The sequence below is a fragment of the Myotis myotis genome, unplaced genomic scaffold, assembly GCF_014108235.1.
Source record: "Myotis myotis isolate mMyoMyo1 unplaced genomic scaffold, mMyoMyo1.p scaffold_m19_p_3, whole genome shotgun sequence".
NCBI lineage: Eukaryota > Metazoa > Chordata > Mammalia > Chiroptera > Vespertilionidae > Myotis > Myotis myotis.
The window spans coordinates 194,081,721-194,105,638 of record NW_023416335.1 but is presented as its reverse complement, the minus strand read 5'-3'; the positions used below and the strand labels follow the sequence as shown (position 1 = coordinate 194,105,638).

Sequence of the window (23,918 nt, the reverse complement as noted above, 5' to 3'; positions counted from 1 at the left end):
GTCGTGACTCCTTTGGGGGTCGAACGACCCTTTCACAGGGGTCGCCTAAGACCATCAGAAAACACATATATAATTACATACTGGTTTTGTGATTAATCACTATGCTTTAATTATGTTCATTTTGTAACAATGAAAATACATCCTGCATATCAGATATTTACATTACGATTCATAACAGTAGCAAAATTGCAGTTATAAAGTAGCAACGAAAGTAATTTTATGGTTGGAAGTCACCACAACATGAGGAACTGTATTAAAGGGTCGCGGCATTAGGAGGGTTGAGAACCACTGGTTTACTCATTAAATCTTCACCATTGTTACTGTGGAGAGGATGAGACCTGGGTTCTTATCTTCTTGAGGGAAAGATTTCAATCGGGAGACAAAGAGAGCAAGAATTTATTGACCTCAGCAAAAACATAGGACAGTGAAACAAGGAGCATATCTCCCCTGGTTGTGTTGTAAGTGGTGGGTGGGCGGGAACTGCACCAGGTATCTGACAGGTGGGGTCAGGTCAAACTTGGGTTCAGCAACCTCGGTACTTGGGTTCTGGCTAGGAAAGAATTCAGAGCCAAGACCCACCCTGTAAGAGAACATTTATTTGGTAAATCATAGAGGTAGAAAAAATAATTCCTAAAAGAAATGGGCTTAGGTAAAAAAAATTGTTTACCTCTATAAACAATTTATAGAGGTAAAGAAAAGGGCCTTTGAAGCTTGTGAGTGAGGAAGCTAGTGTTAATGTGCCTGGGGCTGGGAGGTGTAAGGGAAGGAAAGAGAAGAGAAGGAAAGATCTATGGCATGCTCCCAAGAAGGAGAACTCTGGGTCCTAGCCCTAGGGTTTTAACGTTTTTATTGTTGTTGTTTTTTGTTTTGTTTTTTAATCCTTACTTGAGGATATTTTTCCATTGAATTTTAGAGATAGGGCAAGAGAGAGGGAAAGACAGAGAGAAATATCAATGTGAGCCTCGATGGCAGATTTTTAAGCCAAAAAGGGCCAACGCTGGGGAGGATCCCGAAACTGAGGTACAGGCCCTTGAGCAGAATCAGACCCTTTGGTTCGCAGGCCAACGCTCTATCCACTGAGCCAAACCAGCTAGGGCACTAGGGTTTTAAGGGTGGATATTTTTAAAAAAATATTTTTATTAATTTCAGCGAGGAAGGGAGAGGGAGTGGGAGATAGAAAAATCAATAATGAGAAAGACTCATTGATCGACTGCCTCCAGCACACCCCACACTGGGTATTGAGCCCGCAAGCCAGGTTGTGACCTGACCAAGAATTGAACCGTGACCTCCTGGTTCATAGGCCGATACTCAGCCACTGAGGCACGCCGGCCAGGCAAGGGTGGAGATTTTAAGGGAAGTCCCAGGGAAGATTTCAAAAGAATATTCAGCAGTTTTCCAGGTGTGTCCTTTCAGGGTTGTGGTCTCCACTGATTGGTCATCACTGGGGCAGGGAGTCATTTTTCAATGCAGCTGGTCCTGACAGTCAGAGGTGACTGGTTTGATAGCTTATTTGGGCCTGGAGCTGAAATACAACTGAGGCATAGATGTTATCTCTAAGGAGGAAAGGTCAGGGAATCCAACTGCATGACCATTGATATGCTGGGGAGGAAAAGTCACCCTGGGATGGAGATCCCATCCTACAATTGATGGTTCTTTGCTAGGCACCTGATGCTCTTCCACCCTGGTGACCTTATGTACCTGGCCCATCACCCTTGCTCTGCTCAGATCTGTCTAACTGCCTACAACACTTGCAGGTCTCATGGGATCCCCTGCAGTGGTTCTCAACCTTCCTAATGCCGCGACCCTTTCATACAGTTCCTCATGTTGTGGTGACCCCCAATTTCATTGTTACAAATTGAACATAATTAAAGCATAGTGATTAATCACAAAAACAATATGTAATTATATATGTGTTTTCTGATGGTCTTAGGCGACCGACCCTTGTGAAAGGGTCGAAACCCACAGGTTGAGAACCACTGCCTTAGAGGTTAGGGGATATGTGCCTGTGCGGGAAGGAGAGTGGGAAGGGAGTGGCACAGGTGTGGTGCTTCCTGAAGGGAGAGTGCCCTGGGACCTTCATTTTCAGGGCCTTTAAAAGCTGGGTGATAAAGGAAGTCTTAGGGGTAGATCAATAGAATATTCATCAGCTTTATGATGTACCAAAATGAAATTTATTTTCTTAATTTGCCCTTGGGTGTGGTTGGCAAATGACACTTAATTGGATTTCTGTTATCTGCCTCTCTGAGGAGGAGGATTTAAACCATTTACCTCTGGTTGGGGAGAAGTGCAAACTATTTACTCATAAGTGTCCTTGGTTTAGGGCAGGGGTCCTCAAACTTTTTAAACAGGGGGCCAGTTCACTGTCCCTCAGACCGTTGGAGGGCCGGACTATAGTTTAAAATAAACTATGAACAAATTCCTATGCACACTGCACATATCTTATTTTGAAGTTAAAAAACAAAATGGGAACAAATTCAATATTTGTATTTGCATGTGGCCCATAGGCCGTAGTTTGAGGACCCCTCATTTAGGGAATTGGGGATTTACTTAGTGGCTGCAAACTACTGTTTATCTGTCTCAGTTTCACTATTTTGCTAGCCCTGGAATTTTCCTAGCTTCTGGCTATTCTATAACACCATAACCATCACAATATATTATTTATATAGATAAGATAACAGCTTTTTAGAGTTTAAGTGGTTTGGTATCACAAAAAAGTTAGTGAGGTCTCAGTACCAAGCATAATATCCAATACATACTACTAGGTCCTCAGGAGTATTTTATGAATGTGTAGTGACTTAATATACATAATGTGCCTTAAGAATTGGGTCAAAATGGACAAGAATACTAAAATGCTACCACTACTCTAAATTCAATCTGTTGTAATTTTTTTTCTTTTTAATGGATTTATCTGTTGTAATTTTATATAAATAGATTTTTTATATAAATAGAGGTCCTTGGATGCTATCAGTGCTTGGAGTGCATGCTTTTACCCTTAATCTAGTCTTTTTCTCTTAAACCTAGGGCTGAATTGATTGAAGTAGGTGAATCCTGGAAAGCCAGGATTTCCCAATTTCCCTTAGGCAAAGGCTTTCTGCCTTCCAAGCTGGCCTAGTGAAGAACAAACTGCTGATAAGGAAGGCCTTGCCTTTCAGCCCCAGGACTTGCTTCCTTAGATGTTTCTACTTAATTTGAATTTCTAACTGTGAATTGGACTCTAGGTGTTTCTCTGGGATGACCTAAAGCAAACCAAATAATTTGAGGATATCCTGTCCATCTGTACTTTTCTTTCCTCTGTGTTTGGACGACACAGGATAAAAGGAAGTGCCCATGCATGTGTTGTGTTTTTGCTAGATAAATTCATTGCTGTATCATAAACGAGCTATTGAATGGGTAGGCTATTTCTACAGCTGTCAAATGAAGTCTTGTTTTTAGTGGCAAAAGACAAGTGTGGTTTTAAAAGCTATGATTTGCAAGAATGATGGAGCAAGGTTATGAAATTTTTATGTGAAAATATTTTTTCCCACATTATGACTGATGTAAGTAAAATTGTTACACATTTTATTTAATTAAGGTTTCACAGTGAGTTTGATTTTTAATGATTAATGGTAGAATAGCAAAAGCAAGTTTAAAAATCCTCTTTAAGAGAACAGATGTTACTTGTTTTATAACCAGTATAATGTGAGTTTGGGGTTACTTTTAGTTTTGTGCTATCCCTTGTTTAATCTTAAAGCTGTTTTCCTCTTTCTTAAATTGGAAAATCTTTGTTATTTAAATGATGCACATTACCTTATATAGAGTAAACCCATAGTAATTACGGACTTATTGAAAGATAAAGGTGATAAATAGCTTGTTCAGAGTCGAAAAGTCAGGACTAAAGTCAAAGAAAGAACATAGTTTTATGCCTTTTCTCCCATTGATTCAAATTCTTCTCTTCCACCAAGCCTGAGCTGAAGTCCTCCATTCCCTTTGAAGCCTGATTACTGAAGAACTGATTACTCCAGTTCTCCTTGACCCTTAGTATCAGTACAGTGTGACTTAGTAAATTCTTATTTGATGCCTTGTGAATTTGATGATATTCCTACTATTTGAATATTTAGTTCCTAATTTAATTATAAACTTTTTGAGGTCAAAGAGTGAATCTTTTACTAATAATTTAGTGTACCCCAGTATATCTGGGTCCATTTTGGATACCGTAGAAGTTGTTCAGGAAATAATTTTGGTTGGTTTTAAGCTAGGTTTACAACATCCCTTTAATCAAAACATCACTAGCCTAAAGGACAACATTGAGAGAGAATTTTAGAGAGTTCTCTTCTAAATGAAAGACACACCCAGAGAGGTGAAGTGTCCTGCCTAAGGACATTTAGTATGAGTTGAAGCACCTATGATCATTTAAGCCCAAGGAAGCATAGGGGTTGATATTAAGGGTTTGTTTAATTTTTATTCAAAATTCTGATTTTCAATACTCATCTTTTGTGATATTCTAATTGCTCCCTACTTTTGTACGATATTTCTGCTATCCAAGTGCCCCTGTCTATTCACTTAGATTTTTAGAAATTGGATTTTAAGCCTAAAGTTTGCATCTATTTAAACATGTTAATTAACTCAGTCTTCATCTTTGGATAAATAAGCTCAGTGACTTAATCCTCGGAACAATCTTGTGAGGTAAGTACTTTTATTTCCATTTTAGAATTTGGAGTAATTTCAAGTGCACAGAATATACTGGAGCAGAGAGGAGAAGTGAGAGACTATTTGAGGCACCCCCTGAAAACTTTAATTTATTAATGAGTTTAAGGCAGAGAAGGGGAAGGATTCCTGTCTGACTCAGTGTAAGTAGATTTGTGCTGCTTGGTTTCTTGGGAGGGGAAGACAGAGATGAAACTGATAAGATAGAATAGTTACTTTTGGAATCTTCTTAGGAAAAGGGGAGTGGAAATTCCCAGATAGCAGTTCTGCTCATACAATTCAAACAACCATCCTATTGTCTTGCATGTTTTCTTCAGGACATAATTTGCGTTTTATTAGTGAGTGTTTTATTTAGGCTACCGATTTCTTCATTGTATTAAAAACTTGTCTTTTTTTTTTTTTCAAGTCAACCCAGAATAGGATCAAAGAAAAAGTATATGATGTATAATGGAATGCTTAGATTAGAATTCTAAAAACAAACCAAAAAAGTAAATGTAAGCAGAAAAACTTACAAATTTTACCTTTATATTGGCTACTCAAGGCCAGTTGATCTAGTCAGATCTTGGCCAGTTGATCTATTCACACTCTTTAAAATGTGTGGGTCCCAGAACCTATTTGGATTTAGGAGAAATGGAAATCTTAGGGCAACAGTGAGGAAGCAATGAAAGAAAATAGACATACACTGTTGTCTACCACTGCTTATTTCCTTCTTCTTTATCATCTCTTCAGGGTAAAGACTGTCTTTATTATCCTAATTTAGTGTCTGGCATAGAGACTGGCACATTAACAGAGACTTGGTAAACTGAAAGGCTTAGGGAAACAAACATAGTTCCTGTTTATAAGGTTGAGAAGCCCTATGCAGTGGTGCTAACAAATGTTGGATGGATGGATGAGTGAATTGCTTTTAAGAATCAAAACAATTTCCAGTTACACAGGCACAGAACTGTCGAAAGGACTCTGAAATACTTCCCTTTCCTCATCTTTGCTCCCTGGTAGGATCTGTTGACCAGTTTTGCCTGCCTCTGCTTCCTGCTCTTTCCATTTCCTGTGTTATGCTCCAGGCCAGGCCTTTCTGACCTCATGCCTGGTTATGGAAATATCTTCCTAATGATCATGCTACCTCTTACCACTCCCCCAGGTAGCTTGACACATCATCACTTCATTTCTCTTCCAGGACACCAGGTGTGTGTGGCTTTTCTTGCCATTGAGCAATTCTCTTTGATACCAGCTAAGTGTCATGCAATTTAATTCAATTTTCACACTATCTCCTGAAGATAGTGTCAGATCCTACAGATTAAGGGCTGAATCCCACAAGACTTCCTCTTCTCCCAAATTTAAGAGGCCAATTGCACGTTCCAGGTTGTCACCTGTATTTCTGATCAACCAACTGTTATTCTGGGTCTCCACAACTCCCTCCTTGGGTTTCCTAATTTTCTAGAATGGCTCACAGAGCTCAGGGAAACTTTACACTTACCAGTGTATTGTAAAAGCATATGATAAAAGATACGGATGAAAATCCAGGTGGAATAGATACATAGGGAGGGAGGGTATCTGGGAAGGGCACGCACCTCCTGTGCAGTCTGGAAGTTCACCAAACCCTGTATTCTGGGATTTATTTTTTTTTAACATTTTTTTTAAACGTATTTTTATTGATTTCAGAGAGGAAGGGAGAGAGAGAGAGAGAGAAACATCAATGATGAGAGAATCACTGAATGGCTGCCTCCCGCACGCCCCCCTCTGGGAATCGAGCCCGCAACCCAGGCATGTGCCCCTGACCAGAATTGAACCTGGGCCCCTTCAGTCCACAAGCTGACACTCTATCCACTGAGCCAAACCAGCTAGGGCATATTCTGGGATTTTGATGAGGCTTCATTATGCAGACATGATCTACTATTAGCGCCACTCCTACCCCTTCTCCCTTTCCTATGGGATGGAGAGTGGGGCTGAAAGTTCCAAACTGCTAATCATGGCTTGATCCTTCTGGTGACCAGCTTCATCTAGGAGCTATTCAACAGCCCATCAAGACTCACCTCATTAGATCAAAAGATACTCCTATCACCTAGGAAAGTCCAAGGGATTTAGGAGCTCTGTGTCAGAACTAGGGTCAACGACCTATTATTAGAAAAAAAGGTGCTCCCAATGCTCTTATTACTTATTAAATTACAAGTCTTTTAGGAGCTCTGTGCCAGGAACTGGGAGCAGCTATTACTATCTCTGTATCTCTCTCTCTCTCTCTCTCTCTCTCTCTCTCTCTCTCTCTCTCTCTCTATATATATATATATATATATACACACACATATATTATTATTATTATTATTATTATTATTATTATTATTATTTTGCAGATATGCTTTTATTCTGCTTATTAGGAAAGTTGAAAATATACTTGTCCTATCATGATGATGTATACATATCGTTTTGCATTTGTCCAGACCCATAGAATGTACAATACTAAGAGTGAACCCTTATGTACACTATGGATTTTGGTGATTATGATGTGTCGTTGCAGGATCATCCCTTGTAACAAATCTGCTCCAGTGGGAGATGTTGATGGTGGGGTTAGACTATGCATGTGTCGGGGTAGGAGGTGTATGGGAAATCTCTGTTGCCTTTCAGTTTTGCTGTGAAGGTAAAAATGCTGTAAAAATAAGTCCCTATTTTAGAATAGAAAAAATAAAACCAAAAACTTAACATCCACAGTATAAAGGTTGAAGTTTATAACCCAAATTTGCCCAAACTTTTATTTTCCTTTGCTCTAGTAGGTTTCTTAGTCTCTCCTGAAACCTGGCCTTCAAGGCCAGATTCTCTCCTTCATTAATCAGTCACTAACTCTCTGAACAAATATTTATTGATAGGGACTGGCCCTGAGCTGGACACTTGTGGTCATCCCTGTCCTGATGAGCTTACAATACTCCTCTTTGGGCCCATGCTCAACCATTCAGGCTCCAACCAAGCTTTTCCCATTTTCATTTCCTAAAAGTTATATTGATCTTGTCACTTGTTTGAGTGAGTATATTTTGAGGATTTATTTTTGTAAGGGTCACTTTTTTTGAAAACTTTTGTACCTATTAAAATATGTAAGTATTATCCTATCTAATAAAGAGGTAATGTGCTAATTGACCCTCACACCATTGCAAAGATGGCAGCACCCACAGCCAATAAGGAGGGAATATGCTAATTGACTGCCATGCTTTCAAAGATGGTGGTGCCCACAGCCACAAGATGGCCAACAGGGGAGGGCAGTTGTGGATAATCAGGCCAGCATGGGAGGGCAGTTAGGGGTGACCAGGCCAGCAGGGGAGGGCAGTTGGGGGGGACCAGACCTGCAGGGGAGGGCAGTTGGGGGGGACCAGACCTGCAGGGGAGGGCAGTTGGGGGAAACCAGGCTGACAGGGGAGGGCAGTTAGGGGTGACCAGGCCTGCAGGGGAGAGCAGTTAGGGGCGACTGGGCCAGCAGGGGAGGGCAGTTGGGTGCCCTCCCTGGATCAGGCCTAAACCGGCAGTCAGACATCCCCTGAGGGGTTCCAGATTGGAAAGGGTGCAGGCTGAGCTGAGGGACCACCCCCCCCCCTTGTGCACTGGGCCTCTAGTTAAAAAATAATAACAATAAAGTTCTTCATCTTCTATCATCCAGAAATGACTATCATATCTTTTTAGAATTTTTATGTTATATGTGTTATAAATTTTTTCAATAGATAAAACCTTTGATTTAGAAAGTTACTACATTGCTGTTGAAACAGGTAGAATCAGTGAGGATCATGGTGGAGAAAATATAATGAAAACATAATTTAAAAATTTCTCTGAAATATGTTTCCACTTATTACTTAGGGAAAAAAACACACTCCTTTGAACTTTGATTAAATTTGGATCAAGTAGTTTCTTTGCACTTGTTCAAAATATTTATGTTATATTATGAATGACTTTAACAACATATTATACTAGAGGCCTGGTACACAGATTCGTTCACCAGTGGGTTCCCTTGGCCTGGCCTGCGCCCTCTCGCAATTCGGGACCCCTCAGGGGATGTTGGAGAGCCTGATACCCACAGGCCAGGCCAAGGGACCCCACCAGTGCATGAATCTGTGCACCAGGCCTCAAGTATGCATATAAGATCTTTGGTTAATCTCTTCCCTACCTTTCCCCTTCCTCCTTCTCTCTGAGATTCATCAGTCTGTTCCATGTTTCCATGCCTTTGTTTTCCGCTCCTGTGCTGAGCATCTGCCCCCTGGTGGTCAGTGCATGTCATAGTTACCAGTCGGTCAGCTGAGGCTTTTATATATATAGGTTACTTTTCCTGTAATATCTTTGCCTTTACTCTGGTATGGTATTAACTCCCTCTATGTTTTAGAAATCTAGGATTTCTGATGTTGAGAGAAAATATGATATTAAAAACATCTGTTCTAGTGTTCTGAAGTTATAAATTTGAGCTATGAATAGGCTAATAAGCAGATGGGTAAAAAGATCTGGCTCAAATTAATGCATGACTTTAAAGAAAACCCTTACTGAAAATAAAACTTTTGCTGGGTAGGTATTAGTTTTGAAACCCAGGGCTAATTGTTTACATCAAATGTCATTCTAACAGTTTCTCTAGGGCAGAACTTGATGAGAGGTGGGGCTATCCTGGACACTAGCCAAGGAATTTAGTTTCTGGGGAACCCAAAGGCCCTGGTATGAGACAGTTCCATCGGTGTAAAATGGGAGACTGATAATATTTAGAATTTTCATTGTAATGACATCAGCTCTTGTTCTGTTGCTATTCGTTTTTAATTGTAGTTGTGAACAAGGTATTGTGAGAGATAGTATTTAATAAATCATATTCCTGATTTTAATATGAAAAGACTTTAAGAGGTAAGCCTGTTCTATTAAATTATAGCTTTTAATTCTTTATTTTTCTTTTTTAAAATTATAGCTTTTAAATGCAAACCTCACTTTCTCTGTAGAGCAGGGGTTCTTAACCTTTTTTTGTGCCTGGATCCCTTTGGCAATCTGGTGAAAGCTATGAATGGATCTCTTCTCAGAATAAATTTTTAAATTACAGAAAAAAAATACTTAATACTAAAAGGAAACTAAGTGGGCTGAAATACAATTATTAAAATAATTTTGAAGTGTAACATAGTATTATATGTGCTTCTTTAGTAATGCAGTAAATAGGAAGATCTGGTGGTGGATCTAATAACTGCCCTGATTTTGAAGTAGTGGTGAGAGTAAACAGTATTTTGAGATGTCTGCAATGACTGTAATGTGATATAAAACAATATGTGGTTTTTATGGTGACAGAGTCACTGGTTATCATTGATGATACTGTGGCTTGTTGCCTGCATTCATAATGAAAGGAAATTCTGTGTTTCACTTAGATGTTAATGAAAACGTTTGTTTTTGCCTATTCAAGTTGGCAGAATTCTATTCGTAAACATTACTACAAAGCCATTCTTTTTTCTGACTCCCAATATAGATTTGACACTGTAAATAGCCAGAAGCCTTTATTGCTGGGCCTTCCTTTGCCAAAGATCCAACAAGCTGACTCTTACTAGAGTTTTCCCTCTTAGGGTTTGTCAAAATCCTGGCTGGCATCAGTAACTGTTCCAGTTGGACAAAATTAAAATTTGGTCAAGCTTGAATTCACCTTGGTGCTTATATTTACTTTATTCTTCACCTTGCTGGTCTTCGGGTATTAAAATATACTTATAAACGTAAACGTGCTCTTCGTTAACCACCAGGGTAGTGAGGACCAAATATGGTTAAGAGCTCATTTAAGTAGGGCTTAACCATGCCCAGGTCATTTTTGTACATTTGAGATCCTCACTTGGTAAATTGGCAGCCTTAACCATTTAAAAATGTGTCCAGAAAGAAAAGCATTTGTTTCAACCAAGTCAAAATAGTGGACATTTACTTTTGTTGGGAGATTTTCTATGGGTTTGACTCCTCCAAGGGCATTCTGGATATGCCTGGCCAGTCTGTCCTGCTAAAAAGGGACTGAGGAGAAATTCTGTACCGTGTAAGAACTCCAGAATTTTTCCATAGGATGAGCCTGGAATTGGGTGTGGTTCTGGAGTTGGGTGTGGTTCTGGAGTCCTCTGGGCTTGCCACCTCAGGACCAGGCTTATCAAAGTCTAGGATCGACCAGATGGTTATGCCCTCCCAGCTGAGGTCCAAGTCCAGCCTGCACTCTGTTCACCATATTGGGTGCCCGGGTGAGGGGCTGCATCAGCCCAGGAAAAGTGGCCTTTTCTGTTTCACAGAAAGGCATCACCTGCTTTCCAAACAATGAATCTGTGAGCCTAAGAGCCCAGAAAAGTCACTTTCTAACTTTATATAAGCATCATATATATGTATAAGAGGAAGCCCTGGGCCACAAATTAGGGACCAGGACTGAACTAATATTCAAGGAGTAAGAGAATTAGAGCAGGGGACCAGAGCACCTTTTATTTTTATTTATTTGTTTTTTTGTTTGTTTAAAAAACCAAATTTTAAAAATATTTAATATTTTTTATTGATTTTTAGAGAGAGAGGACAGAGTGGGAGAGAGAAGCATCAGTGTGAGAGAGAAACATCAATTGGTTGCCTCCCATATGGGCCCCAACCAGGGATCGAACCTGCAACCTAGGCATGTGCCCTGACCGGTAATTAAAGGACCTTTTGGTGCATAGGATGATGATGCCAACTAACTGAGCCACACCGGTCAGAGCAATGCATCTTAGAAATTTAAAAATAAATATATGCTTCATGATTGTTTAGTACAGTGGTTCTCAACCTTCCTAATGCAGCGATCCCCAATTTCATTGTTACAAATTGAACATAATTAAAGCATAGTGATTAATCACAAAAACAATATGTAATTATATATGTGTTTTCCGATGGTCTTCGGCGACCCCTGTGAAAGGGTCATTTGACCCCCAAAGGGGTCGCGACTCACAGGTTGAGAACCGCTTGTTTAGAATGAGAATCATTACAGTTTTTTTAATCTGGTCTAGCCTTATATAGTGTGTGAGGATACTAACACGGAAATGTTACAGAACAGAATTGGCCAAAGCCCCATGCCTCTGCTAGGCATGGCTGGACTATTAAGAGAACAAGAAGCTGCCTTCTTGCTCCCAGCAAGGGCTCTTGACCACTTCACCAAGCTGCTTTGAATATGGTGGTATGTCTTACAGCTAGACAATTGATCCTTATTTGGGGTATTTAAAATAATCAATACTTTATTTCATAAGTCAGGATAATATTTTATTGCTTCTTTGAAAATTTGAGATTTTGGCAGACAGGCTTATTGACCAGACTTAATGGACCTTTGGATCCCATAATTCTGTATGTGTTGCTGATATCATTACATTATTTAGGGAGGAAAGAAGAAATCTGGATAATACAAAGCAAGACATGTCCTCAAATTCAAAATAACTGACTTTGGAATGTTACCCGTCCTGTATGCTCATTTCCTCTGTGCTCTGCCATTCCCATTTCACAGCGCACACACAGTCCAGGAATCTGGGCATTGTTGAAGTAAAAAGTCCCAGATTCCCACAGATGACTCATGTTTAGGAAAGGTTAACTATACTGAATAGCTTTCAGCTATAAGTTAATTATTCATTGGCTGTGTAATCAGGGGTGGTAGGGCTTACTAGGAGCACTTATATTAGAAAACTTAGACCTGGAACATGATACAATATTTGTTGGGTCCTCAGAAATGAGAACAAAATTAAACTTGTATGTTCCTTGAGGTTGCTCATGGCGATAATGGGGGTTATTTAACTTTTATTAACCAACGATGCCATCTGGTGGCCAGAAAGTACATTTTGTGGTGCCCATGCATGCTGCACCAACCTTTTTTTTCTTTGAAAGAATTAACCTCAGTAGCATTTGAGGCATTTTTATTAGCGAAGTTTTGAAAAATGCTTAGTTTGGTTTGGCAGAAGCAGGAAAGTGTCATAGACTGATACACGTCTAATATGGCAAATAGAGTAGATTACTCTGCTCTCCTCATTTTTTAAAAAGGAAACTCCTGTACAAGGTCCTAAATGGTAATTTCCTATGACCAATACAGGTGTGTCTGTCTGGCCTCCTTTCCTGGGTTTCACCTGGATTGTAACAGTCACTGGGACAGCTGGTGGTTTCCGTGCTCCTTCCGTCTGACTCAGGGCAATCAATCATGTTCTAATTCTGCAGCTGAGGCACCGAGTGATTCTTCACTGAGGGCGATCATGGTCTCGTCTTCCTTGAAAAGGTGAAAGTTCTCACAAGGATGCACTGCCACAAGATGCCCTGAAAATACAGATGGATGGATGGATATGTTGGAAAGTTGAATTTTTAAAGTTTAATCTCGGAACATTGAATTTTAAGATACTTTTAAAAAAATTGGCAAAGAGAGTAAGCTTAACCCCATTACATCCTTGATTAATAGCATGATTTTGTAACATCTTAGTGGTGGGTTTTCTCTTCAGCCGATTTGTGTTTCCACTCTGTTCCTGAAGTTCAGGTTGGCGGACGGCAGCTGAGTTTGAGTACAAGGAAAGAAAATGCAGCTCAGGAGCGTATCAGGCTCAGCACAGTGATTCTGAGGTCAGGATTTCCTAATACATCTTCCAGCCGGCTCTCTTGCCGTGGTCAGTAAACGGCGGCTCGCGAGCCACATGCAGCTCTTTGGACCCTTGAGTGTGGCTCTTCCACAAAATACCACGTGCGGGTGCGTGTACAGTGCAATTGAAACTTCGTGGCCCATGCGCAGAAGTTGATTTTTGGCCTGGGCGAGTCTATTTTGAAGAAGTACTTTTGATATTTGGCTCTGTTGACTAATGAGTTTGCTGACCACTGGTTTAGAGAAATGTCTTAGTTCTGTATTAAAGAACAAGCATTGAAGACACAATAGGAACTTGTCTTGAATCAGATACTTAGGTAAATCTGCTGTCCTTTCCATACTCTTCAGCGACCTCGAGGCTTTAAGAACTGTTGCTTTTGATGAATGAGGTAGCTGGGATGTTGAGAACATCTAAGAAGACAACTAAATGTTTTTCCCCAACCCTATCATTCTCATGGAGAAGTTGACTATTTAGACTCACCAAACATGGCTTAAAGAGGGAATTCATTCTGAGTGGAGTCAGAGTGAAATGAAGTTAATTTTCATTTCCAGGAAAAGCTAAGTGTAATATGTAATCAGCGTATTTTGTTAATTTTTGTGGTTTTCTTATTTGATTGGAAGCATACTTTCCATCTTCTGTGTTCAGATTACTTTTAAGATCTAAATTGCTAGTGACAGTCTCTGGCAGGATAGAACCTACACCACGGTGCATGGAAACGGAATGTCGTCATCCACAGTGTCTCATATGGCTTCCTGCCAGTGCTGCATGTCTAGACTCACACAGGTTCTTGGATCACTGTCTAAAGATGCACAGAGTTTCAACACTTGGGTGTGAGTGTTTACTTCATGTAGTACGTTTGGAAACTTGCCACTGGCACCCGAGTTTCCCTTTGTGCCTTTCAGCATGATTTCATAAAACCCTGGGATGAAATATGATATAGTCCATGATATTGTTAATGGAGGTTGATTCTGATAAAAATGCATTGTTTCTTAACATGCCTTTCCTCCTTTCATTTTCTCAACTCCCACTGTCATTAGGATTGGTTTCAGCCTTTATTGTTGTTTACCTAAACTAAGACAGTTCTGTCCAAGAAAAAAATCATTTAAAAAAATTCTAAGCATTTATTGTCCCTTGTGCAAAAGTCCTGGATAAGTACTATGAGAGATAGAAAGATGAATCAGATGTGGGTTCTTCCCACATGGAGCTTTGAGTCAAATGAAAACAAAAACGATTAAAGGCACACAATGAGTAACTGTCATGTAATGTATTATTCAAAGGGAGAGAATATTTCCTTTAAGTGGAAAGTTTAGTAGGAGAAGAGGAATTTGAAATGAGCCTTGAAGAATATGAGGAGAATTTTTTTATTTTTTTTATTTATTTTTATTTTTTTTTAAATATATTTTATTGATTTTTTACAGAGAGGAAGGGAGAGAGATAGAGAGTTAGAAACATCGATGAGAGAGAAACATCGATCAGCCGCCTCCTGCACATCTCCCACTGGGGATGTGCCCGCAACCCAGGTACATGCCCTTGACCGGAATCGAACCTGGGACCTTTCAGTCCGCAGGCCGACGCTCTATCCACTGAGCCAAACCGGTTTTGGCATGAGGAGAATTTTTATATGCAGAGACAGAGGAAGGATTCAGAAGAAGGGAACATTAGAGACAAAAAGTATGGAGCCAGAGAACACATGGGCAGCATTTAAGGAATTGTGCAGAATCAAACTTTGGTAAGAATAAAGGGCCTGTGTTGGGCAGTAGCAAGAGAGAAAGTCAGAAAGTCAATAGGGACCATGTACTGGGGGACTTTAAATTCCAGGGAATGGAATTTATTTTAATTTGATAGATAAGGATTAGCCATCCAACATTTATCAATAGACAAGAGAGTATTACCTCAAAATCCTGTTACATTCCTTTTTGTTAAAGATTTATTAACTACAACCTATTGCTTTAATTTCTTTCCATATTATAAGAACCACCATAAACTATGTCGCTCATTTTACAGACCATTTTCCTCTAGATCAGTTTTCTCAACTGCAGCTGTGTTGACTTTTTGGGTCAGATAATTTTTTGTTGTGGGGCTGCCCTGTGCATTTGTAGGATGTTTAGCAGCACCCCTGGCCTCTCATCAATAAGTGCCAGTAATCCCTCTTCCCCCAGTTGTAACAATCAGAAATATCTCCAGACATTTCCAAATGACCCCTAGGAGCCAAATTCACCCCCATTTGAGAGCCCCTAGACCAGTGTATTGCATTCTTCTGGTGTTCTGATGTTGTTAGACTTAGATGGACAAACCTAAGAGTCCCTTAGGCATTCAATCTATTAACGCTTGGAATTTTGTATTAGACTACATATGATCTTGAGGTTAAGGTATTTCATGTGTGAAATATCTGAACTGGGCATCAGGAGGCCTGGATTCCAGTCCTGGCTCTGCATAAAGAGGTTGTGTGACTTGGGTGAGACACTGTACTCAGCAACCTGGTTTCTCCTCTCCGAAATGACTGGTGTGACCTCTGAGGCTCTTTTCTGCTATCATTCTCTGTCCTGATTTTAAATTGTTCTTAGGGCTTTATTCTTTCACACTTTAGAAAGGTAGCACAAATTGGACTAGCATGTGTCTTAAGCAACAAGAATGACTGACGTATTTAATAAAAAAGACAAGTGTTTTTCCCCGTAATGCTTTATTACACTAAATACTATCATTTTTTTCCATTTCTAGATTATTTGAAAAATCTTTTAGAAGACTCTGGAGATTACAGAAATACTCAAGGTAAAAACTTTTTTTTTTTAAGGTAAAAATTTTTGTGGTCTTATATATTGTAGAAGTTTTTATATTATGTTTTATTTGGACTGAGAAATTAAAAATATAACAAAACTCTTTTATTTATAAGAAGCCTTTTCTTTTTTTCAAAACGCTATTTTGGGCAGGTTAAAATAGAACTAGATAAAGTGGTACAGTGGAGCTGGATGTGGGTAAAGATAATTTAGGGACAAGCGTGGCCCAGGGTGAGCTGGCCATGGGAGCCAGCTGCCTGAGAGTCACCCAGCATGCTGGGTCAGGGAGCTCCATCCTCCTATGTTAGTCACCCTTGCCAGATGTCAGTTCTCCTCCTCTAGATGCCCATTGCTTTCAAAGCAGGGGTTGAACCAGTTAATCTGCATTTAAAATCGTGAGTTCACGAGGTGACCAAACTACACAAATCAGGGCTAACATCAAAAATAGCATGTAGTTCTAGACTGTTTAATGATGGGCATTAGCCTTACCCCATCATGCCCAGTGGTATTTAAGTGGAGTAGTCCATTACAGTACAATGGATTCATTGATGTTCATGGGATAATCCATAGTGTGTGTGTGTATGTGTTTCTCTCTTACACACAAACACACATGTGATTATTTCTGTTACTTCTGGTGTTTCTTTCTATTTACCCCATTTCTTTCAAAAGTCATAGATACATCCCTCATTCTGATCTGCAGAAACACATTAAACAAGTCCATGTCCATCCCATTACTTTTATGAATTTTTATCATATTCCTGTGTTATCCTTTATATTTTCCGATTATAAAACCAAACAGGTCTTTAACCCATTTTGTAGAGATTCTTATTCATTCTCTTAATTGTTTTACTTCTCCTTCTCTAACATCTTCTATTTGCAAGTGTTATGCTTTTAAAGGTGCTTTTTTTTTTTTTAAAGGAAAAGTTTGGGGTGGGAAATATGACATGCGTCTTGCATTCAGTGAACATACCTAGTTGAAGAAAAAAGCCTGCCCAGCAGACAAAGAAAGAGTAGATAGCTGTAAATTTAGGATGCACTAAACAGTACAGAATCCTTTGAAAGAGGGAAAAAAGTGTGAAGGTTGAAGAGGCAGAGCTCTGCGCAGAGAGAAGTGGGGCCAGAGAGGAGTTGGGTAGGCAGAGCAAGGATGGGCATTCCAGATCAGAATCTCTCTCATGAAAATAAAAATTTTAAACAGATCTTAACAAATAGGGCCTCAAGAAAACATCTCCTCCAGGGCCTCTGCCCTCAAAGACAGTGAATTATTAGCTCCATTCTACAGATAAAACAAATACAGGGCCAGAGATTAAAGAGCTTGTTTAAAGGAAAATTACACACTTGAGCAAAAACTGAATTAGAATAAGCAGTGAATAGTGAAGTGCACTGTATGGCCAGGTGCACCGCAGTAAAGTGGTGAGCAGTTGTAAATGAGGTTGCCAAGGGTGAGGGGAAATGCGACAGATATACCTCTGGAAGGCAGGCAGAGGAGTTAAAGTGACAGAGTCACCAAGGCCTCTTAAAGGGATGACCTGGGGAGTAGAATTACAGACTGGGTGAGAGAATGCAGAGTTTGGAATTCAGATGACCAGACAACAACAGCTTTATCCTTTCATCCAAAATCTTCTCTCCCTGCCCACTTGTCCTTCAAGCAGCCAGAAAGCAGGGGGTGTGCCAAGGACCATCTCCTAAATAGCTGGCGTGATAAGTGCCAGGTGCAATACAGTAGATTTATGGTTGTGGGGAAATACTGCTTTCCTTTAATAATGGTGATAGTAATGAATTTGTATTTAAAGAATATAGGAACCCCCAGGATTGATACCAGAAAGAGAATCTCTTGGTAGGTTATAGTAGTTGGACCAAAAATCCTCACCCCCTTTCCAATAATTGATCTTTTGTGTATTTTTTAAATTGTCCTTTTGTTGTTGATTACTGTTCCCGCTACACCAGCCTCAGGAGGGCATATTCCCTTTTTAACACTACCAGTTTTTCTCAGTGGGAGTCCTACTGTTACATTGTCTGGAATAACCTTTGTGTGGGTATCTAATTAGGAATACAGAATGTTTAGCATCCCTGGCTCCTACCCACTAAAGGCTAGAGGACCTTCCCAGTCATGTGACAACCAAAAATTGTCCTTACACATGTCCAAATGTCCCATGGGGAACACTACTGTCTTCGGTTGAGAACAACTGTAGCCCCAAAGGAGATAAAGTTCAGACTTCTTTTTATAGCTAGTTGCAAAACTAATAAGACTGGAGCAGTGAAAGTCACTTTGCTAACAACAAGGGGTTAATAAAAAGAATGAAATACAAATGAAGCTAAGTAACAAAGTAATGCATGCAATTTCCTAAAGTCTAGTATGCTTGCATGGGACATTTTCCCCTCTTGGGATCAGACTAAGAGAAGGCAGCTGAGCCCTAGCCAGTTTGGTTCAGTGGATAGAACGTTGGCCTGCAGACTGAAGGGTCCCGGTTCAATTCGGTCAAGGGCACATGGCCAGGTTGCAGGCTTGATCCCCAGTAGGGGGCATGCAGGAGGCAGCCAATGAATGATTCTCTCTCATGAATGATGGTCTCTCTCTCTCTCTCTTTCTCCCTCCCTCCCTCCCTCTCTGAAATCAGTAAAAATATATTAAAAAAAGAAAAAAGAAGGGAGCTGAGCCCTGACCCTCTTACATAATTGCTTTCTGGTTTCCTGTCCCAGGATCCCTCACTCCCAAGGCAGTCTACACTGGAATGGTCCTTAGCTTCCAGGTGAAATCCTATCTGTATCCTTGTAAACTTCAAGAGGATAATCAAGTTTCAGCACAAAACAACACTGACATTCATACATTAATACACATGGTATATCATGTCTGTCTTTTTAAAAAAATATATTTTTATTGATTTCAGAGAGAAAGGGAGAGATAGAAACAACAATGATGAGAGAGAAACATTGATCAGCTGCCTTCTGCACGTCCCCTACTGGGGACTGAGCCTGCAACCTAGGAATGTTCCTTGACCAGAATTGAACCCAGGACCCTTCACTCTGCAGGCCAACACTCTATCCACTGAACCAAACCAGCTAGGGCGGTATATCATGTCTCTTTAGACCAGTGGTTCTCAACCTTCCTAATGCCGCGACCCTTTCATACAGTTCCTTATGTTGTGGTGACCCCCAATTTCATTGTTACAAATTGAACATAATTAAAGCATGTTGATTAATCACAAAACCAAAATGTAATTATATATGTGTTTTCTGATGGTCTTAGGCAACCCCTGTGAAAGGGTCGTTCGACCCCCAAAGGGGTTGCGACCCACAGGTTGAGAACCGCTGCTTTAGACTCTCTGGTTCATTTTTTTCCTCTCAAGTTCTCTATTTTGCCTGTTCCATGCTCTCATCATCCATACTTTTGCCTATTCTCAGTTATCCAAGATCCTGTAGCAGTTGGTTGCTGTAAACTAGCCATCTTGTTGCCTGGAATTGCTTCATGTTGCAATTCATTGGTAATGACCAAATCCCCCTCTGTTCCTACATATTTTAGATGCCCTTGCTGTTGTTATAGAGGTAGCCAACCACGCCAATGACACCATGAAGCAAGGAGTAAGTATCTGATTTCAGTGGCTGTGTACTATTGAACCTGGGAGCCAGGCCTTCATATGCTCTGCGTTCTCTCTCTGTAGGACAACTTCCAAAAACTTATGCAAATTCAGTACAGCTTAAATGGACACCATGAAATCGTGCAGCCTGGACGGGTGAGTGTTTAAGACTATCTTAGGCAAATTTAATCTCATGCTTTTAGGCACAGTTTGTAACTACTTTTCATTTCAGTTATGAAAATAGATTATTTGTTATTGTTACTCTTCATTGACCCAGTTTGGGTCACCTAAGTTCATTCTACCAATCTAAACATTCATGACTTAAGTCACTTAAGAAGTCCAATTCAATTAGGAAAATGGCAAGGGACCCCACAGAGTCTCTGATTGAATAGGATCACTTTATTGTGTAATACTAGCTGACCTCATACAACTTTAAAGACAATTTCATTAAAATCTTTCATGTCAGAGAGGATTATGAGGGGAAGGAGAAAATTGGTATTTTGTTGCTGCTAATAGAGCACAAAAATGGCCTAGGGAATGAATTCAGGGAAATTACAAAATGCAATTGTCAGGATGTTGGCTATGCCTTGGGATAAAGTACACACTGGGTCAATTACATTTCAGACCACATAGTACCCCTGGGGCCAATATTGGATTTATAAAACTGCAGCCTTGTCCAATTCCTAAATGACTTAGAGGGTTTAGAAAGAAACCATGACTTTAAAAAGTCACAAGGAAAATAATGTCCGCCCAGCTCCCAGAGAAAAAAATCTGGGGAAAGAAAGTTGAAAAGGAAATTATATGTATATTGTTGTGTTATGATGATAGGACTAAATGGGTGTTTGTTTGGATGAATCAGGTTTTTCTCAAAGAAGGAACTCTGATGAAGCTGTCTCGGAAAGACATGCAGCCCCGAGTGTTCTTCCTGGTAAGTGGCTGTGTGTGTTCCTGATGGTCCCCAGGAAGGCATAATTGCTTAATCAAAGGAGACATTTGTACATTAGCACATTCAAATAGCAGTTTTAGTGGGATCTGTGACTGACTGTATGCTCCTTTGCATTTCAAGTATAGGAAACAAAGATGCATAACCAGAAACTTATTTTCTTTTTTAATTTAGTTTATTTCATTTTTAATTTGGAAAAATTGATTCAATCGATTATTTAGGCAGATTATAATGCCTTAGTGGGATTTAGCATTCAGAAACCATTAAATCTGTCTACAGAACTTGGAAAGAAAGCACATTTTTTCACAATTGCCTTTTTAATAATATTTTAATAGAACATTCTGGGTGGTTTTAGTTTCTGTAAGCAGAACGTAAGTATTTATGCAGAGAGCTTTTATTTTTTTATTTTTTATTTTTAAATATATTTCATTGATTTTTTACAGAGAGGAAGGGAGAGGGATAGAGAGTTAGAAACATCGATGAGAGAGAAACATCGATCAGCTGCCTCCTGCACATTCCCTACTGAGGATGTGCCTGCAACCAAAGTACATGCCCTTGACCAGACTCGAACCTTGGACCCTTGAGTCCACAGGCTGATGCTCTATCCACTGAGCCAAACCGGTTAGGGCAAGAGAGAGCTTTTAAAGAAGTAATAATATTAGCTTTTAAAGAGCTAATAAAGAAGTAATGTTTTTTCCTTTATTTCTGTGTCTTATCAATAACTTTGTAGATGAAATTTGTTCTTTTACTTTATCCTATGAAATGTTTCTACTTTCAGTTTAATGATGCCCTATTGTATACAACACCAGTACAGTCTGGGATGTATAAACTGAACAACATGCTCTCATTGGCTGGAATGAAGGTCGGTGCATCTGTTGGAAGGTTTTGTTTTAACCTAAATATATTTAGAGAAAATTCCCTAAGATAATTATCTTTAACTTTTTCTTCTCCATGTATTACTGTCCATGTATTCATTCAATCATTCATGTCGTCATTTGTTCACTCATACATTAATTTATTCATAACATATTTATTGAGAATGACTATAGACAACATGGCAATAGGTTTGGCGGAAAATATAAAGATAAATGTAAGCACGATTCTTGCTGTCTCTGCCCCTATGCCAGTCTCCCCAGGAGCTTAGCAACTAGTAGGGAGGATAATGCACTATGCATAAACGCTTATAAATTAGACAGTAATTAATATCACCATAAAGGCACAGTTAAAGTTTTTGGTTCGGAGTGCAGCTTTTGGTGGGACATGGTGGAGGTATTGATGGCAGCTAGGAAAGAGGGAGAATTGGGGAAGTCTTTTTGGAGGAAGAACCAAGAATAGGTCACATTTGGCCATGCTAAGATGTGGGGAAAGGCATTCCAGGTAGAGGGAATAGTGTGAGCAAAGGCCTAAAGGTGGGAAAGTTGGGCCTTTGTGTACATAGGTATTTATTTTAATTTTATTTAAATATATTTTTTTATTTATTAAGGTACTATATATGTGTCCTTATCCCCCCATTGTTCCCCCACCCCCCCCTCCGCTCATGCCTTCACCCCCCTAGTGTCTGTGTCCATTGGTTATGCTTATATGCATGCATACAAAGTTCTCTGGTTGATCTCCCTTCCTTTCCCACACGCTTCCCTGCCTTCCCTTGACAGTCTGATTGATGATTCTCTGTCTCTGTTTTTGTTCATCAGTTTATGTTGTTCATTATGTTCCATAAATGAGTGAGACCATGTGATATTTATCTTTCTCCAACTGACTTATTTCGCTTAGCATAATGTTCTCCAGGTCCATCCATGCTGTTGCAAATGGTAGGAGTTCCTTCCTTTTTACAGCAGCGTAGTATTCCATTGTGTAGTTGTATCACAGTTTTTTAATCATCTGCTGATGGGCACTTAGGCTGTTTCCAGATCTTAGCTATTGTAAATTGTGCTGCTATGAACATAGGGGTGCATATGTCTTTTCTGATTGGTGTTTCTAGTTTCTTGGGATATATTCCTAGAAGTGGGATCACTGGGTCAAATGGGAGTTCCATTTTTAGTTTTCTTTTTTTTTAATATATTTTTATTGATTTCAGAGAGGAAGGTAGAGGAAGAGAGAGATAGAAACATCAATGATGGGAGAGAATCACTGATCGGTTGCCTCCTACAGGCCCCACACTGGGGGTTGAGCCTGCAACCTGGGCATGTGTCCCAATCGGGAATTGAACCATGACCTCTTGGTTCATAGGTCAATGCTCAACCACTAAGCCACACTGGTTGGGCTTCTGCCCAATCGGGGCACGTGCCTGGGTTGCGGGCTCAATCCCCAGTGTGGGGTGAGCAGGAGGCAGTGATTCTTTCTCATCATTGATGTTTCTCTCTCTCTCTCTCCCTCTCCCTTCTTCTCTGAAATCAATAAAAATATATTTAAAAAAAATAAAAATAAATTCATTTGTAGCAGAGAGTAGGTGAGGGAAAGCAGTGATAGATAAAGCTGGAAATAAACGAAGGTTGGTGGTGGATGTCAGCATCTAGGTCACTGGGCAATTTTAACTGTGCTTCAAAGATGAGATTTTTTAATAAGATGAGTTTGCTCAAATTGTTTTGCTTTCTTCCAGGTAAAAAAACCTACCCAAGAAGCATATCAGAATGAACTACAGATTGAGAGTGTAGAACGTTCCTTCATTCTCTCAGCCAGGTAAGTTTAAAAACTCATAGATGAGCATTTGCCAGTATTATAGGGTCAGCCATCTCCAGCCTTTTTTTACATTTAAGTTAACTACTAGACTTATCTTTTCCCCCTTCTTTTCTTTCTGAATACCATGCAGGTATCTCGTGGTTTACCATGTAGATAAAATATCTGAGAGTGAACGAATGCAACACAGTGCTAGAAGCACACAGATAAAAATGTTCCTCTGAGTAGAATAATAATGCTGAAAAATGCTTTGCTGATCATTTTTTAAAGTGAATATTTCAACACATTTTTAAAAACAAAGAAGGTGAAGGGATTAGCCAAAAAATATATATGCATAACCCATAGACACAGACCACAGTGTGTAGATAGCCAGAAGGAAGGAGGGGTCAAATGCACTAGGGAGGTGGGCAAAGGGGGAGGAAATGAGGACATCTGTAATGGTGACAACAATAAAAACAAAGTAAAAATAAATAAATAAATTAATTAATTAATAAAAACATCTAGTGCTTTGAATCTTTTACTAGAAGTTTTCACCTAACATTGAAAGGACATAAATCTACGAGATAGGTGTCATCTCACTAAAGATGAGGAAGACTAAGTTACAGAAAAGTTGAGTTTCTATCTTAAGGATACATAACTGGCAAAGTCACAATACAAATAGAAATTTTTTGCTTTTAAATCTGTTGTTATTTATGATACCACA

The 23,918-nt window shown here is 39.6% G+C and overlaps 1 protein-coding gene across 4 annotated transcripts in view; it reads left to right on the top strand.

The window, feature by feature from the left end:
• The window catches only part of FGD6 (FYVE, RhoGEF and PH domain containing 6), a 131,412-nt gene that overhangs the window by 84,111 nt on the left and 23,383 nt on the right, over nucleotides 1-23,918 (top strand). For all 4 annotated transcript variants that reach the window (XR_004965884.1, XR_004965885.1, XM_036298105.1 and 1 more), the window contains exons 10-15: nucleotides 15,969-16,019; nucleotides 19,545-19,603; nucleotides 19,684-19,755; nucleotides 20,459-20,527; nucleotides 21,321-21,404; nucleotides 23,139-23,218. Coding sequence is in view for 2 of the 4 variants with exons in the window: in XM_036298105.1 (XP_036153998.1) it covers nucleotides 15,969-16,019; nucleotides 19,545-19,603; nucleotides 19,684-19,755; nucleotides 20,459-20,527; nucleotides 21,321-21,404; nucleotides 23,139-23,218 (415 nt within the window). In the remaining 2 variants the exon portion in view is untranslated. The remainder of the gene's footprint in view (nucleotides 1-15,968; nucleotides 16,020-19,544; nucleotides 19,604-19,683; nucleotides 19,756-20,458; nucleotides 20,528-21,320; nucleotides 21,405-23,138; nucleotides 23,219-23,918) is intronic.